This window comes from Bufo bufo, chromosome 1 (genome assembly GCF_905171765.1).
Source record: "Bufo bufo chromosome 1, aBufBuf1.1, whole genome shotgun sequence".
Lineage (NCBI taxonomy): Eukaryota > Metazoa > Chordata > Amphibia > Anura > Bufonidae > Bufo > Bufo bufo.
Genome location: NC_053389.1, coordinates 276086122 through 276103859, shown reverse-complemented (window position 1 = coordinate 276103859; position 17738 = coordinate 276086122). Strand labels below are relative to the sequence as shown.

At 41.4% G+C, this 17738-nt stretch overlaps 1 protein-coding gene across 2 annotated transcripts in view; it reads right to left on the bottom strand.

Moving 5' to 3' along the window:
* The window catches only part of UHRF1BP1L (UHRF1 binding protein 1 like), a 151585-nt gene that overhangs the window by 21233 nt on the left and 112614 nt on the right, over positions 1-17738 (bottom strand). For both annotated transcript variants that reach the window (XM_040439651.1, XM_040439660.1), the window contains exons 13-17: positions 15721-15914; positions 9228-10603; positions 5738-5904; positions 4488-4630; positions 3246-3396 (exon numbers count right to left, since the gene is read on the bottom strand). In XM_040439651.1, coding sequence (XP_040295585.1) covers positions 3246-3396; positions 4488-4630; positions 5738-5904; positions 9228-10603; positions 15721-15914 — 2031 coding nt within the window. The remainder of the gene's footprint in view (positions 1-3245; positions 3397-4487; positions 4631-5737; positions 5905-9227; positions 10604-15720; positions 15915-17738) is intronic.

Below are 17738 nucleotides of genomic sequence, written 5' to 3'. Positions count from 1 at the left end.
ATGGGGACAGTCATTTTCAGGTTTCTCCAGAGATGTTCGATTGGATTCAAGTCAGGGCTCTGGCTGGGCCATTCGAGGACATTCACAGAGTTGTCCCTAAGCCACTCTTGTGTTGTCTTGTCTGTATGCTTAGGGTCATTGTCTTGATTGAAGGTGAACCTTCGGCCCAGAGTACTTTGGATCAGGTTTTCATTAAGAATCTCTCTGTTCTTTGCTCTATTCATCTTCTCCCTTCCCTAACCAGTCTCCTTGTCCCAGCTGCTGAAAAACGCCCCCACAGCATGATGATGGTGCAGCCACCACCATGCTTCACTGTAGGGATGGTTTTGAGCAGGTGATGAGCAGTGTTCGGTTTTCTCCACACATGACACTTAAAATTAAGGCCAAAACTTCAATGTTTTTCGCAGTCTAAAAGACCTTTAGGTGTTTTTTTTTTGTTGCAAACTGAAGCTGAGCTTTCATCTGTCTTTACTGAAGACGGGCTTCTTTCTGGATACTCTGACATAAAACCCAGATTGATGGATTGCTGTAGTGATGGTTGACCTTCTGGAAGTTTCCCCCATCTGCACACATGATCTTTGGCATTCAGCCAGAGTGACCATTGGGTTCATGGTCACCTCTTTTACTGAAGCCCTTCTTCCCTGATTAGTATGGTGAGATGGCCAGCTTTAGGAAGAGTCCTAGTTGTTACAAACGTCTTCAATTTAAGAATTATGCAGGCCGCTGTGCTCTTGGGTAGAGTATCCTTCTCCAGATCTGAGCTGCCACACAATCCTGTCTCTGAGCTCTACAGGCAATTCTTTCCTCCTCATGGCTTAGTTTTTGCTCTGATATGTATTGTCAGCTGTGAGACCTTTTATAGACAGGGATGTGCTGTCTTTCCAAATCCTGTCCAATCAACTGAATTTACCACTAAAAATATCTCCTATCATTTAGATAAGGTCCTGCCAAAATGGTTGTATATTAGGCCAACGCCACCACATATGAATAACATTCACGTTACTGTTTTCACATCTTGGGCATGTATTTGAAGTTTTAGTGGAGAATTTATGAAGCCATCTAGGGGTCACACACATTAGTTTTAAACAAACTCTGTTGATCTTTGTTTGCGTTTTAGGTGAAGTTCCTCATAATTTAACAAACTATAGCGAGTTTATGGTGTATAAATCTTTTTTTTTTTTTTGCTCGATTATTGGTTTCTAGAAAATGCATGAGAACGGCTGTGCCCACTGTGAAAGAGTGGATTAATATAATGAATTTAAATAGACCTATTGAAAAATCAAGCTATATAGAGCTACAGAAAGTGCATATTTATAAAAGGTTATGGAGTAAATGGGAGATAATTATATAATTATTGAAAAGTCTTTTAAAGTGTCTTTGACATAAGGAGTTTTGTATTGACAATTAAAAATAAGTTTTTTTTTTTCTTGTGCTCTCTTAGGGTAGGGGGGTCATGGGGGGTTGGAAGAGGATATAAGATTAAAATATTTATGCACGTTTTATTATATATTACTGTATATTTTGAATAAAGATTAAATTAAAAAAATAAAAATAATTTACCACCGGTGGACTCCAATCAAGGGGTAGAAACATATTGAAGATGATCATGTAAAATAGGAGGTCCCCAGAACTAAATTTAAAGAGGACCTTTCACCCGTCCTGACATTACATTAAGTACCTGGCACTGTAGGGCAGGGGTGGCCAACCTTACAGACACAAAGAGCCCCCCCAAAAAAAAGTATGACCACCAGGAGCCACAAGCTATACATTTACACACAAGTCACCGTATTTTTTGTCCTACAAGATGCACCTAGGTTTTAACAAAGAAAAATAAGAGAAAAAAATATTTCACATCTGATCTGAGGTCTGAAAAATATTTTTTTCTTATTTCTCATTAGCAGAGAAAAAAAAAAATATATATATTTTTCATCAGACCTCAGATAAGACTCCTAAATCAGATCCCCAAACCTCATCATACCACCAATTCAGACCCCCAAAATAAGACCCCCAATGCTCGGATCAGACAACACAAATCAGACTCCCAGTGTCAGACCCTATGTGCTCAGATCTCCCCCCCATGCTCAGACCTAACCAATCCATGCTCAAGACCCCCCCCATGCTCAGATCTGCCCCCCATGCTCAGATCTCCCCCCCCCCAGACCCTCATTGCTCAGATCAGGACCCCTCCATGCTCAGATCAGACCTCCATTGCCCAGATCAGGACACCCCCCCATGCTCAGATCTCCCCCCCCCTTCCTCAGACCCTCATTGCTCAGATCAGGACCCCTCCATGCTCAGATCAGACCTCCATTGCCCAGATCAGGACCCCCCCCATGCTCGGATCAGAACCTCCCATGCTTAGATCAGAGCTCCATGCTCAGTTCTATAATTTTAAAAAAATCTCTTCCCTCTCCTGATCAGGCACTAGGCTCCTGCTCGGGCTCCTGCTACTGTGCAGGTCTGACACGCTCTCCACTGAGACCTGATGAGCACAACGTCCGGTCATAGTGCGTGTCTCCACGTACTACGTTCTCACACTGTGTGCATCAGGACGTAGTGGAGAGTGAGCTGGAGCTGCAAAGTAGTAACAGTGCCCGATCAGGAAAAGAGATCTGAGCATGGGGTGGAGAGTGAGCCGCCTGACTGCTTCCCGGCTCCACAGCTAGAGCCGCACTTTAAGAAGCAAAGAGCCACATGCGGATCAAGAGCCACGTGTTGGCCACCCCTGCTGTAGGGCATTATTAGTTTGTCACAGCCAGGGAGAAGTTGAGCTTTTTGTTTTTCTCCCTGGCTGTGAGCTGTCCAATCACAACGGAGCACATCACGTGGGCGTCTCCTCCTCCCTGTACCAATGCTATCTATTAGCATACAGGACGCGAAACCAGAAATGGGGGGCACAGCAGTGCAACAGAGCAGCCGAGCTGAAAATATTACTAATAAGGCCCTACACTGCAAGGTACTTATATTGTAATGTCAGGACCAGTGAAAGGTCCCTTTTAAAGTGTCATAGCAAAGGGACAGAATACTTATGTGCATGTAAAATGTAAATTTTTCATTTTTAATAAACTTGCCAACATTTTTAAATGTCAGTTTCCACCTTCTCATTATTGGCCACTAAGTGCAGATTGACGGGCAATTTTTTTATTTTAGCAAAAGACTGCAACATACGGTAAATTGTGAAAGGGTCTGAAGACTTTCTGAATGCATGGTCAAGAAACAGTCTTCCAGAAACATATAGTACTTACTCATGTTCCGGCTGTTGAGGTATTGCCAGACACTAACATTCCCGAGCTGTTTTGGGATCACTTGGTTAACCTGAAGGCCAACAGCGACATCTTCTCCCTTGATGTCGATCCCGCAATTAACACCAATAATTTTAAATACTACCACGGACATCTGTGAAGAAAAAAATAAGGCAGGGGGGTGATTGTCAAAGGAGTCTGGATCTTGCGAGATAAGCAGTGACATCATCAATCTTCACCAGATAACCCCACCCCTTTAGTCAATGACATCCCTGTCCCTTCTCCACAATCTTCATTTTGCATCACATATGAGACCGTAAAGTAGACCTATCAGTCACTGTTGCTTCCTAGCAATAATGAAGTGGTGACAGTCAATGTTACTGTAGGCTGTAAAATGAGCTGAGTTTCTACAGCATTCTGTTGTCTCTCCATTTTGACCACTAGATGTCAGCACATGGCAACAGTGCAATGTTTTTTAATATATTTGGACATTTCTCTTGTATCAGATAGATAGGGTTTGCCTTATTGGTTCTTGGGGAGCAATTATGTGTACCTACAGCATGGCACAAGCCTCTTAAAGGGGTTGTCTCACTTCAGCAAATGGCATTTATTATGTAGAGGAAGTTAATACCAGGCACTTACTAATATATTGTTATTATCCATATTGCTTCTTTTACTGGCTTGATTCATTTTTCCATCACATTACACACTGCTTGTTTCCATGGTTACGACCACCCTGTAATCCAACAGCGGTGGTCGCACTTGCACACTATAGGAAAAAGCAGTAGCCTATGTGCGCTTCCACTGTCCTAGCCACCAGAGAGGCCGACACTTTTTCCTATAGTGTGAAAGCACGACCACCACTGATGGATTACAGGGTGTTCGTTACCATGGAAACGAACAGTGCATAATGTGATGGAAAAATGAATCCAGCCAGCAAAGGAAGCAATATGGACAATCACAATACATTAGTAAGCGCCTTGTATTAACTTTCTGTATATGGTGAATGCCATTTGCTGAAGTGAGAGACAACCCCCAAGTCAAAGGCACCGTTGACCTGCAACAACTTCTTTTTAAATTGGTTGTGGTAAAAATAAAAAAATTATGAAAAATAAAATAAAAAAATTGCTATTACATTTGTTGCAATCACTAGCCACTAGCTTCTATAAACTTAAGAGCTGGAATATTTATTTTCCTATTGCACAAAGTTTAATAAAGTTGACAGGCTGAACTGTATAGAATTACCACATCTTCTCTGGATTCATGTGTACTTTCATCAACTGCGCTAACTGCATCTGGCGATGACGCACAGTAATCCTCGTTCCTCAGCTCCACACTGGCCGTATCTACTGTAGACTGATAGTTCAAAGAGGAGAAGTCCTCCAGTCCTAGGAGAGAAAAAACTGGTTTCACATAAAAAGCAGTGAGCGCCCCCTAGAGGTGATCACAACCTGTCTAAGCAATTCCTTCTCACTAGACAGTGATGCCATGTATGTTATCGTGACATTTTTGCGCAGCCTTCTACACGAAGTAGTGATGCAGCTCCCCATAGCACACCATTTTCAAGATGCTCTTAGTGGAATTTTAGTACCTAAAAACCCCACCTCAGTAAGTCGCCTTCCAGCAGGTGAAGAAGTCGCATATAAATCTCATTCTGCCTGTAGTTGCCACTTGGAGGAGCTCCTTACACATGGATTTATCCAACTAATGTGCTGTATAAATAAATATGTAGTGAGCTCCCCCTAGAGGTGGTTGTAGGCAGACAGATTTTAAATTATGTAACTTTATGGCTGCCTACTAGATTTTCCGCATGGATTTAACAGTAGAACATCCACAGAGTAATAACGCAGCAGCAAAGTAGACAAGATTTTAACAAATCTTATATACAGGCTGTGGAAACTGTCTGTGTGTAAATTAATATGCAGTGCACATTTTAAAGTCTGCATTGCATCAATTAATTTTGTGTATTTTCAATGTGAACTTTACTCCTTTGAATGTGACGGGCACAAAATCTGCATGTGGATTATTCTGCATATTTACATCAGATCCTAAGCAAAACTGACCACCAAATTGGAAGCAGGGAAGCAAGGGAATTTGGAGCTCTGTACACAGCCTTAGAGGACTATTCGCAGACAAACAGTTAGAGACAATGGTATCCGAATAAAAAGCCATTTTCATCTATAAACCTCAGTAATGCCTACTCTTGAAGAGGATATTCCAATATCCATCAGTCCTCATAAGGAGTATCCACTATGTAAAATATTTTACCATTAGATAGCAGAAAGTACTTCATAAATAGAGGGAGATGATGCCCGGTGCAAGGACATTGGTTCTCTAGAGCACCTCAAGACACACTTATTAGGGCATATCAAAGCCTTGGAGCTGCAACTGGAGGACCAAGGTACAAAGACTTAAGTAGGCTCCAAAGATTTTAACAAATAAAAATATGTATTGTAATGTTGCTCAGTATGAACAAGCTATTTTCTTCTTCCTACCTGCTTCTAATGGGTCACTCCCATCACTCTCCACCAAATGTTCATCCAACATGTTGCTGTCAATGGAAATATTGTCCAAGGAGAACTGCGAAGGAGTCCTCTTCATGTTCTTGTAAGAAACAGAGAAGGCAGGCAGGTTGGACGAGCAGCGTTCCTTAGGGGTTCCACTTAACAAAAATACATGGAAACGAGATTTCAAAAATCAAAACAATAAACTTCAAAAAAGATAATAAATAAAGAGCACAAATAAAAAGTTAAAGGGGAAGTCATAATTTTCTGTGTTGTATGTAACATTTTACCTAAAAGCTAAGGACACATTCCCAAGTTCTTTTTTTGTGCTATGTGATGCCATGTGTGTTAATTTCCCCGGATTGTGTTACCTCCAATATTATAGAAATGAACAATCTATTTTCAACTTTGTTGGTTGTTTGAATCACTTGTATTTTTGATTCATTATTTGTCTCCACTCACTTGGGTACATTACTGATCAACTATGAAGACTTGAAATGTAACCGTTATTAATACGTCTAAAGGTACTTTCACACTAGCGTTTTTCTTTTCCGGCATAGAGTTCCGTCCTAGGGGCCCAATACTGGAAAAGAACTGATCAGTTTTATCCCCATGCATTCTGAATGGAGAGCAATCCGTTCAGTTTGCATCAGGATGTCTTCAGTTCAGTCGTTTTGACTGATCAGGCAAAAGAGAAAACCGCAGCATGCTACGGTTTTATCTCCGGCGAAAAAAAACTGAAGACTTGCCGGAATGCCGGATCCGGCATTTTTCCCCATAGGAATGTATTAGCGCCGGATCCGGCATTCAGAATACCGGAATGCCGGATCCGTCCTTCCGGCCTGCGCATGCGCAGACCGGTAAAAATGTTAAAAGATGTACAAGACGGATCCGTCTGTCCGCATGACAAGCGGAGAGACGGATCTGTCCTTGCAATGCATTTGTGAGACGGATCCGGACCTGCCTCACAAATGCTTTCAGTCAGCGGCAGATCGGCGGATCCGGCGCCGGATCACACTGCCGCAAGTGTGAAAGTAGCCTAAAAGGTTGACCTTTTAGACGTATTAATAAAGGTTAAAGTGTAACTGACATTTTTATTTTACTTTTAATGTAATGTAGAGACAGGGACGTTAAACATTTTTGTAATCCTTTGTTCTAGAAAGCAGGAAGTAAAGAGTCTTCTTAGCAAAGCTCTAACGGCGTTGCTAAGCAGAATCTGTCTTCAGTATTGTACTGAGTGCTGAAGACATAAAGGGGCTTCCAGGCTGTCTCTTGTCACTGCCCTGGTCCCTGATTATGGACATGTGCCCTAACTATCACTGTCCATCACCCTGCCTATTGGATTTGTCACACAGTCATCTTCAATGCTCAGTAAAATGCTGAAGACAGGCTCTTCTCAGCAACCCTAAGAGCTTTGCTAAGAAGACTTTTAAACCAAAATGACAGGTACACTTTTAAAGAGCTTTTTCAGGATTCATATATTGATGACCTTTCCTCAGGATAGAATACCTGATCGGTGAGAGTCAGTCTCCTGGCACGCCCGTCAATAAGCTACTTGAAGAGGCTCTGGTGATTGCAGCTGTCTCTTTCTAGGCCAGGGATCTCACGTTCATCGGTCACATGGCCTAGGCAAAGCTCAGTCCCATTCAAGTGAATGGGCCTGGGCTACAATTTGAAGCACAGCTGCTATACAATGTGAGGAGGCTGCAGTGCTCAACGGCGTGTCGTAGCCTCTAAACAGTTGGGGGTGTCAGGTGTTGGACCCCAACCGATCTGATATTGATGACCTTCTCTGAGGATAGGTCATTAATATAGAAGACCCGGAAAATATATTTAAGTCTTCATTTGTTGCTTGGCTCCTTTGTAGTTCTGTCCAATTACGGCACAGCTAATGATTACAATTTAGCTACCGTACACTCCAGAGGCCTAACGCTTCTTCAGCCAACAGCGGTCTCTCCCTACCTAGCATATACACATGCACACTCAGCAGGGGTAGCCAACTGTCTCATGTCTCTCCTGATGCTTCAACAGGTGATGCTGAGGAAGGACGAAAGGATGTTAAATTTTGGCCCACAGCTTTTGAAAGTGTATTTGCACTTTAAAGGGAACCTGACACCATGAAAATGCAATGTAAGCTACAGGCACCGTGTTATAGACCAGGAGGAGCTGAGCAGATTGGTGTATAGTTTTATGGTTTTAAATTTCTGCTCATTCGGTCCCATCAGTGATTGACAGCCATCTCTATAGGCACAGTCATAAAGAGAAGGCTATCAGTCATTAATAGGCCCACCACTTTGACGTCAAAGTCCCGAATGAGCAGGAATTTAAATAAATAAAATACAAGTTTTACTGAATCTTTTCCGACAAAATTATATAATCAATCTGATCGCCTACTCCTGCTCTTTAATGTGCTGCCTGTAGCTCAAACATCATATTTAACAGACTGACAGACTCCCTTTAAGCCACTGTCAGACACCTCTGGAGATGGCTTTTCCTTGGAAAAACATAGGGATCAAACATGTTGAAATCCAGCTGCACAATCTGTCCCTCCCCTGACATCTACCACCTTTTAATTGAAGTGTATGGAGATGGTTGTGACCAGGATTCTGCAAATGGAGGGCAGCAATCTCTCTGTGGGACACACACACCTGTCAGCCATGTATAGCATATGCTGTGGATATGCCATAAATGCATAAGATAGGAATGCCTCTTTCAGCACATAAGCTATGTAGTTACTAAAATCGCTCTTTCCTCACCTAAGGCATTAACATTCCCGTTCTGCTCAGCCAATCGGCTATGCCTTTGCAATACTTTTATGCCAAGTGCAGGCAGATAAGCTGCACAAGGCATCTCAACCTTAGGCCTCATGCACACGACTGTTTGATTTTTTGCGGTCCGCAAAACGCGGATTCCGCAAAAAAAACGGAAGCCACCCGTGTGCCTTCCACAATTTGCGGAACGGAACGGGCAGCCCATTGTAGAAATGCCTATTCTTGTCCGCAAAACGGACAAGAATAGGACATGTTATATTTTTTTGCAGGGTCACGGAACGGAGCAACGGATGCGGAAAGCACACGGAGTGCTGTCCGCATCTTTTGCTGCCCCATTGAAGTGAATGGGTCCGCATCCGAGCCGCAAAAACTGCAGCTCGGATGCGGACCAAAACAACGGTCGTGTGCATGAGGCCTTACACAGTTGAAAACACCCAAAATTGTGTGAAATGTATAGCCTAAGGTAGCTCTACATGGTGGCAATGTGTGATACAAAATAGCAGTATCCACTCCTTTGGAAAGTCAATTATTTTAGTTGTCCTTCCAATTTTACTACTACCACTTTGTGATCTGACCTTTAAGACCCTTATGACCGTAAGAAAGCGAGGATATAAAAGCAAGAGGCCCCCAATACCAGATATGAGGACTCTAATGTAGTAACAAAGTAAGATTCATAGAGGTCATAAGAAACAAGCATGTCAGATCCTTACCTGGTATCAGTGTGCTTCTTCTGTGCCTCTAAAAAATGACCACTGAAGAGCGAATTATCTATCACAGAATCACTATCAGCGGATTGAAAGCTACCAAAGGTTTCTTCAATATCTTTGACTGGGTTGGAGATACTGTCATCACTACTAAAGTGGCCTCCATCATTGAGCCCATTAACATTAATAACCTGACACAAAGCTCCGCCTTCTGCTTTCAGCGACACCCTATCAGAAGCACCTTCCAAGCTGGTCGTCCTTTTCAAAATGTCAGTATCACTGGGTGACTTTGTCAACAGAGTCTCTGGCAAAACAATCTTATTGGGTTCTAGTATTTCTCCAGAGTCACCACTGAAAGAATCCATGAGTAAATCCATACGGGGATTACCCATGTCAACATCTTGAGTACTATCTGATGGAAGAGTTTGTTTATTGTCCACAACGGGGCTACCATCCCGGGAAAGAGGGCAATGGGGCATATTTTCCTCTGGCAATGGATGCAACAATAAAGAAACTTCAGCACTTTTTAGCAGCACGCCTATGGAGAGCTTGGTCTCCTCAGCTGGTTTCCCAGTCACAGACTCCACATCCTTGATTAGATTGTCCATGAGTTGCTTTAGTGATTCCTGGAGCAGCAGTAAGAAAACATACTGATAATGATTCATTTGTAAGCTGACATGTTTTTGTATGTGCGCAAGCACCTGGATGTCTGCTTGTGGTGACTCATGGTCAGGGGTGGAGGACAGGCTGCTGTCTAGGGATTGGGACTTCTGTAATGAGGTACTCCGACCATCTATTTCAGTGCTGTAAAATTGTTTTAAAAGTTTCTTGTGCTGAATACGACCGGCAAAGTCCGTAGATTCACTTTTGGAAAGATTTACTTGATGACCACTGTTCGACGCAATCAGTTTCTGACATTGCGCAAAACGCGTGGGCTGGCAGAGCCAGGCTGATAATGGAAAAGCATCAACAAAGCTTACTGGTCTACCTTTACCACTCTTTATTCCTTCATAGTCAACCCAAAACTGTGTGAAATGTATTGCCCAGATGTCTTTAGCACTAGAAGTTTTTAGTGCATTAGTGTCCAGCTTTGGTGTAATGAATCCCTTGTATACATCATGCATTTTAGTGTCCTGTTCAAAAGCATGCCTCTGGAATATGGAGTGCAGGAGTTCAAAACTCTCCGCTGACCGGGGGAAGGAGGTGAACGATTTAGAGTAGAATGGGTATTCTTTAAAATCCTGAAATATGGTTTCAAGATCTGAACGCCTGCAGTTAGGAGATTGCCTAGTGTTACTTGCTATCATTTCGGATGTCTGGACACTGATGGCTGTTGGCTGGTCCTGGTGACAATCAGATTTTGTTTGTGAAGGTATGAAGAACTGTGGAGAAACAAAAAGAGAGGTTAAATTCCAAAAATATCTTAGGGGTAGTCTGTCACCTCCAAAATGGTGTTCCAAGTAAGAATACCTCCACATACAGTAGGTGATCCGAAAGGCAGCCATACCGTTCCAGTGAAAATCTGGTCCTCTAATGGTCCTGAGATGCTTTTTTTCATTTTTATGCAAATAAGGATTTCTGTGCAAAATTGACAGGGTCTATTTAGAGCACCATTGCTCCGCTGTAATGTTACCCAGCTCCTCCTCCTCCACATGTTTGATTAGGAATCCCTAAGATTTTAGAGCCGCTAGTGATGATGCAGGGGAAGCCAAATGCAAGAAAAAAGCCCCCAAAGGGGGAGTGTCAATATCTAAAACATAACTTTTAATTAAATAAAACGGATAAAAAATACCCCTGTGATGCAAGACCCTAAAAACACAAGGGGTCCAAGCCTGGTACCCCAACACTGGTAGATAAAGAATAATCCTGCTCCACCTAGTAAAAGGTTTGAGCAGTCTTACCAGACCAATACCTGTGATGGGACCAGAAGAGATCTCAGGGGAGGCGGATCCGGATGACGTCAGAGGTAGGTCCAATGGAAAGCCACAGTAGTCAACGGGGTCTGTATAGATAATGGAGCTCTGTGCCCTATCTAACCCTATTAATGGGGAACGGGGCTAGTCTAGGGATCAGGTCAGAGTAGGGACAGGTATCCGGATGGGGTCACCCCTATCGGGTTGGGTGCTCTATATAGATAGGTAGAAAGAAACTAGCCCCCTTCCCCATCAATAGGGTTCGATAGGGGACAGAGCTCCATTATCTATACAGACCCCGTCGACTACCGAGGCTTTCCATTGGACCTACCTCTGACGTCCTCCGGATCCGCCTCCCCTGAGATCTCTTCTGGTCCCATCACACATATTGATCTGGAAAGACTGCTCACACCTTTTACTAGGTGGAGCAGGATTATTCTTTATTTACCAGTGTTGGGGTATCAGGCTTGGACCCCTCATGTTTTTAGTGTCTTGCATCACAATGGTGTGTTTTATCTGTTTATTTAATTAAAAGTTATGTTTTAGATATTGACACTCCCCCCTTGGGGTCTTTATTCTTGGTTAGATATTGGAGTGCCTTGCTGAGCCTATACACATAGAGCTCTCAATTTTTGTTGATATTACTTTTGGGAAGCCAGATGCACCAAGCAGGGTGGCTCTGCCCATGGTGATCGAAAACCTTATTTACATAAAAATAAGCATTTCTCAGGATTAGAAGTCTAGAATTTTAACAAGAAAGGTATAGTTATGTTTCAGGGCACCTACTCTACATGGTGGTATATTTACTTTAAAAGTCCTTTCGAAGGCGACGGACTACCTTTAACACATCCTTCTGATCTGCAACCATAATCATTTATATTAATTATTATTTATCTTCAAGCTCTATCCTCATAAGTATCTATCGAGGTGTCCTCAAAGTAGTTACCATATGTCAAGACTAGTCATTTTCTTTAATAAAAAATAATTTCAACCAAATAATTTCAACCAAACCTTGATGAATCCAAGTTTTCCTATTTAATTTGACCTTCTCACTTGTAAGATGTAAACTGTGCACCAGTGACCTATGGTTGGTTCATGCTTGTTCTTTATAGGTTTTCCTTTCTTCAATTTGCATTTTTTGCATCATCTCAGTAGGCGACCAACCCTTCAAATACTACACCCTAAGCAGGGTAATAACAGGGCTTTTTAACGCTTTTATATAGGGGCCTCACAAGGCAGAATATGGTGATGCCTGGGACTCCCCAGAAGGTATGATTATGGGGGCACACCTTCCATTTAACTTCTCTACTCCTAAAAATGATTCAAGTAAATGCCCCAATGTCTAACAGTTTGTCAGTCTGAATTTTTTGCAGGTTGTTGAAACAAGCAATCTTCTAGAACACATTAGTTACTTTCCTGTTGCCATCTTCCATTTTTGGTTGGTGCTCATAGGACAAGGTTTAATAATCTTTTGTGTCCTAATACAGAGAAGGCAAAGGGGAGAGGCTCCTATTGCAGCACATGATTGCAAGAAGGTGGAGGAGGGAGAAAGTATAAATAATTTTGTACTGGGTCAAAGAAATTCATTAACAACCAGGGAGCGCTAGTTTGAGAAGCACAGGTCTAAGAGGCTTTGACAGATATGCATTTCATAATAATCTCCCCCGCCCCAAATGTTTATATTACAGCATTTATGCCTGAGGTCAGGATCTTGAAGCCCTCTGTATAACCAGAAGTGCTTCTTTATTTAAAAGTTTTCCAATAATTTAACATTATACAATGTCCTGTATCCCTATAATAACATGTATATGTCTTTCTATTCTGTACTATGATGCCTTCATGTTATTATGGCGACAGCCTCATTATGCTGGAAAGACTCTAATGTATGGACTGACAAGATATTTGTTGATGTATACAAAAGTTTTATTTTGTTATTACCTTTATTGAAAATCAATAAAAACGATTCTGATCAAAAAAAAGAAGTGCTTCTTTATTTAAACAAAAATGGTTCAACAAATAAGGGCAAATTTGGTCATCACAAAACTTTTGAATGCAGGCCCGGTGGAGTGTGATAAAATATACATTACTTCTATCATTTATGTCTAGTAATTATTTTAAAAAAACAATTCAAAAATTAGGCAGAGAGAGGCCAAGCAAGTTATAAGAGCTTCTAAAGCACAGGCAGAAGAGAAATTAGCTCAGTCAGTGAAAAAAAGGGATTAAGACATTCTTCAGATACATAAATAAAAAAATTAAATTAATTAAAATTAAAACAAGGAATTACCAAATTAAAAACAAAAAGAAGGAAGGTATATGGAAGAAGATAAAGAACTAGCTGACTGCCTCAATGAAAACTTCTGTTCAGTTTTTACAAAGGAAGGAAAAGGACCTCAGTTAGGCTACTTTCACACTTGCGTTCGGGGTTCCGCTTGTGAGTTCCGTTTGAAAGCTCTCACAAGCGGCCCCAAACGGATCCGTACAGCCCCAATGCATTCTGAGTGGATAAGGATCCGCTCAGAATGCATCACTATGGCTCCGTTTCGCCTCCGTTCTGCTCAGCAGGCGGACACCCGAACGCAGCTTGCAGCTTTCGGGTGTCCGCCTGGCCGTGCGGAGCCAAACGGATCAGTCCAGACTTACAATGTAAGTCAATGGGGACGGAACCGTTTGAAGTTGACACAATATGGTGCAATTTCAAACGGATCCGTCCCCCATTGACTTTCAATGCAAAGTCAGGACGGATCCGTCTGACTAACTTTTAGACTTAGATTTTTTTCAGAAATATAATGCAGACGGATCCGTTCTGAACGGATACCATCGCTTGCATTATAGGAGCGGATCAGTCTGTGCAGACACCAGACGGACCCGCTCCGAACGCAAGTGTGAAAGTAGCCTTAGGGAGGAAGATTAATGAATCTTTTGATGCATGTGTCTTTACAGAGGAAGAGGTTCTAAGTCAGCTGTCTAAAATTAATACAAATAAGTCACATGGGCCTGATGGGATACACCCAAAGCTATTAAAAGAGCTCAGCGGTGAACTAGCAAAACCATTAACAGATTTATTTAACCAATCACTGGTAACAGGAGTCGTCCCAGAAGATTGGAAATTAGCAAATGTTGTGCCCATTCACAAGAAAGGTAGTAGGGAGGACTCTGGCAACTATAGGCCAGTAAGCCTGACATCAATAGTGGGGAAATTAATGGAAACCATACTTAAGGAAAGGATTGTGGAACATCTAAAATCCCATGGATTGACAGATGAAAAACAGCATGGGTTTATTTCAGGGAGATCATGTCAAACTAATCTTATTGATTTTTTTGATTGGGTGACTAAAATCATAGATGGCGGAGGTGCAGTAGACATCGCTTATCTAGACTTTAGTAAGGCTTTTGATACTGTCCCACATAGAAGGCTTATCAATAAATTGCAGTCTTTGGGCTTGGGCTCCCATATTGTTGAATGGATTAGGCAGTGGCTGAGGGACAGACAACAGAGGGTTGTAGTCAATGGAGTATATTCAGACCAAGGTCTTGTTACCAGTGGGGTACCTCAGGGATCTGTTCTGGGACCCATATTGTTTAATATCTTTATTTATGAAATTGCAGAAGGCCTAGATAGTAAGGTGTGTCTTTTTGCTGATGACACAAAGATTTGCAACAGGGTTGATGTTCCTGGAGGGACACACCGAATGGAAAAGGATTTAGGAAAACTAGGAGGAATGGTCAAAAATCTGGCAACTAAAATTTAATGTTGATAATTGCAAGATAATGCACCTGGGGCGTAAAAACTCAAGAGCAGAATATAAAATCAGCGATACAGTCCTAACCTCAGTATCTGAGGAAAGGGATTTAGGGGTCATTATTTCAGAAAACTTAAAGGTAGGCAGACAATGTCATAGAGCAGCAGGAAATGCTAGCAGGATGCTTGGGTGTATAGGGAGAGGCATTACCAGTAGAAAGAGGGAGATGCTCATGCCCCTCTACAGAGCACTAGTAAGACCTCATTTGGAGTATTGTGCTCAGTACTGGAGACCATATCTCCAGAAGGATATTGATACTTTGGAGAGAGTTCACAGATGAGCTACTAAACTAGTACATGGAATGCAGGATAAAACTTACCAGGAAAGGTTAAAGGACCTTAACATGTATAGCTTGGAAGAAAGACGAGACAGAGGGGATATGATAGAAACTTTCAAATACATAAAGGGAATAAACAAGGTAAAAGAGGAGAGAATATTTAAAAGAAGAAAAACTGCTACAAGAGGACATAGTTTTAAATTAGAGGGGCAAAGGTTTAAAAGTAATATCAGGAAGTATTACTTTACTGAGAGAGTAGTGGATGCATGGAATAGCCTTCCTGCAGAAGTGGCAGCTGCAAATACAGTGAAGGAGTTTAAGCATGCATGGGATAGGCATAAGGCCATCCTTCATATAAGATAGGGCCAGGGGCTATTCATAGTATTTAGTATATTGGGCAGACTAGATGGGCCAAATGGTTCTTATCTGCCGACACATTCTATGTTTCTATGATCCACATGGAATATAAGCGGAATTACTGAGTAGTGCGCATGCAGTAAATTTTTTACCTTCATCATGAGGCCATCTACCCTGATATCGATGTGCTCATCTGACTTGGAGTTGTCGTTCAGCATGTACATTGCCATAAACTGGTCGACGCTCTGCCTCAGGTCCAGGATAAACTGGTTCAGCCATAGAATGCTTCGCTCATCCACTGTAAACTGTAGAGCATTCAGCTGAACATATAGGTTGGGACTTGGAACTATGAGAAAAGAAAAAAAATAAGGTTGATTTCTCTTATTCTGATAATTACACTTTTTTAACCCTTTAATGTTTTAAATTTCACAGTGAACGCAAGCTCAGAATCATTCAAAATCATTCCATTTTAGGTAAACATTAAAAACACATTCCAGCTTAACCCCTTGGCGCAAAATGTGTAGGTGTATTTTTTGCAGAATGCCATACCAAACTTACATGTTCGTTAATTTGAACAGAAAGCTACAAGGCCGGTTTTGACAGACAAGCTTCCACTGCAATGGCTGGGAGTGGATAGAGAACTCCAAACCCAGCTGTTTAACCCCTTAGACGTTGCCTTCAATACTGATCGCGGCATGTAACTGATTTACACAGAGGGAAAAGTAGCTCCTTCTGTCAACCCACTGCACCCTCCTACAAGGGGTGCTAATGGGTTGTTAGCGCAGCTGGGGGCCTAACAAATAGTCTTCCATCTCAGAATACCTTTTAGTTACAGCCTAATACGATGACTATCAGCATTATGCTGACAGGCATAATACACTGTAATACAGAAGTACTGTAGTGTAATTTAGCTGCGATCAGGCTAATACATGTTCCAGTACCCTAATGGGATGAAAAAATGTAAATAAGATGTTCAATAAAATATTTGAAAAAAATGCTTTATTATGTCAAAACATAAAGGAAAACACACATAATTTGTATCATTGTGCCTGTAATGATGGAAACTATTTTCACATTATTTAACATGCATAATGAAGTGTAAAAAACATTAAAGTAAAAAAAAAACTATAAAAAAAAAACACAATGCCAGAATTTGCTGTTTTTTGTTCTTCCTGCCATCCCCGATACTGAATAAAAAGCAATCAAAAACTTGCATGTCGCAAATGGTACCAATAAAAACTACAGCTTGTTCCATAACAAATAAGTCCTCATAAATCCCCATCAATGCAAAAATATAAAGTTATGGCTCTCAGAATATGGTTTCAAAAATTATGATTACTTTTTATTTTTTAATCATAATTACCGCCCCATACATAATTACCGAAAAAAAAGTGTAAAACATAAAAAGCTATACATTTTGGGCATTGCTGTAAGTGTACTGTCTCATAGAATAAAGGTATCATGTTACTTGTGCCACAAAGTTTAAAATGGAAAAAAAAATAAAAAAATTAAAAATTAAAAATGGCAGGACTGCTGGATTCCACCCCCCCCCCCCCTTTCCCAAGAAAGGGTTGTTAAAAAAAAAAAAAAAAAAAAACACACAACCTCATACATTCCATGATGATAGAAAAAAAGAAAAAAGGTGGTTCCTTGTGCAGAACAGCCAAAGTGGGTGCAAAGTGTTGGACACGTTGATCAGACATTGGCCTATCCTGATACGTCATCAAAAGCCTCGGGGGGAGATTTATCAAAACTGCATAAAAGGAAAAGAAGTCTTTGCTGCCCATTTCAGTTAGAGAAATCAAAGCTGAGCTTTGATTGGTTGTTTTCTTTTAGACAGTTTTGAGAAATGAGGCATTGTTAGTGTTTGCATTAACAGACATTGTGCAGATTTGTAATTATTATTGGATGCCCATGGAAACAGCCATTTATCCCCCTGCCGTCAACAGAACAGCTTTATCATAGGTGCTCTCACAAAGCATTGTCCTCAGGAGTAAAGAAGAATTCCGAATTTAGCTATATATGTGAATAGAGAAGAAAACATTAAAGGGGTTGTGCAGGCAGTATGTATCCTCGGAATAGGACATCAATGTCTGATTGGCAGGGGTCTGACAGCAAGCAGCCCCGTCGAACAGCTGTTTGAAGAGGAGGCAGAGCTCCATGTCCTTGC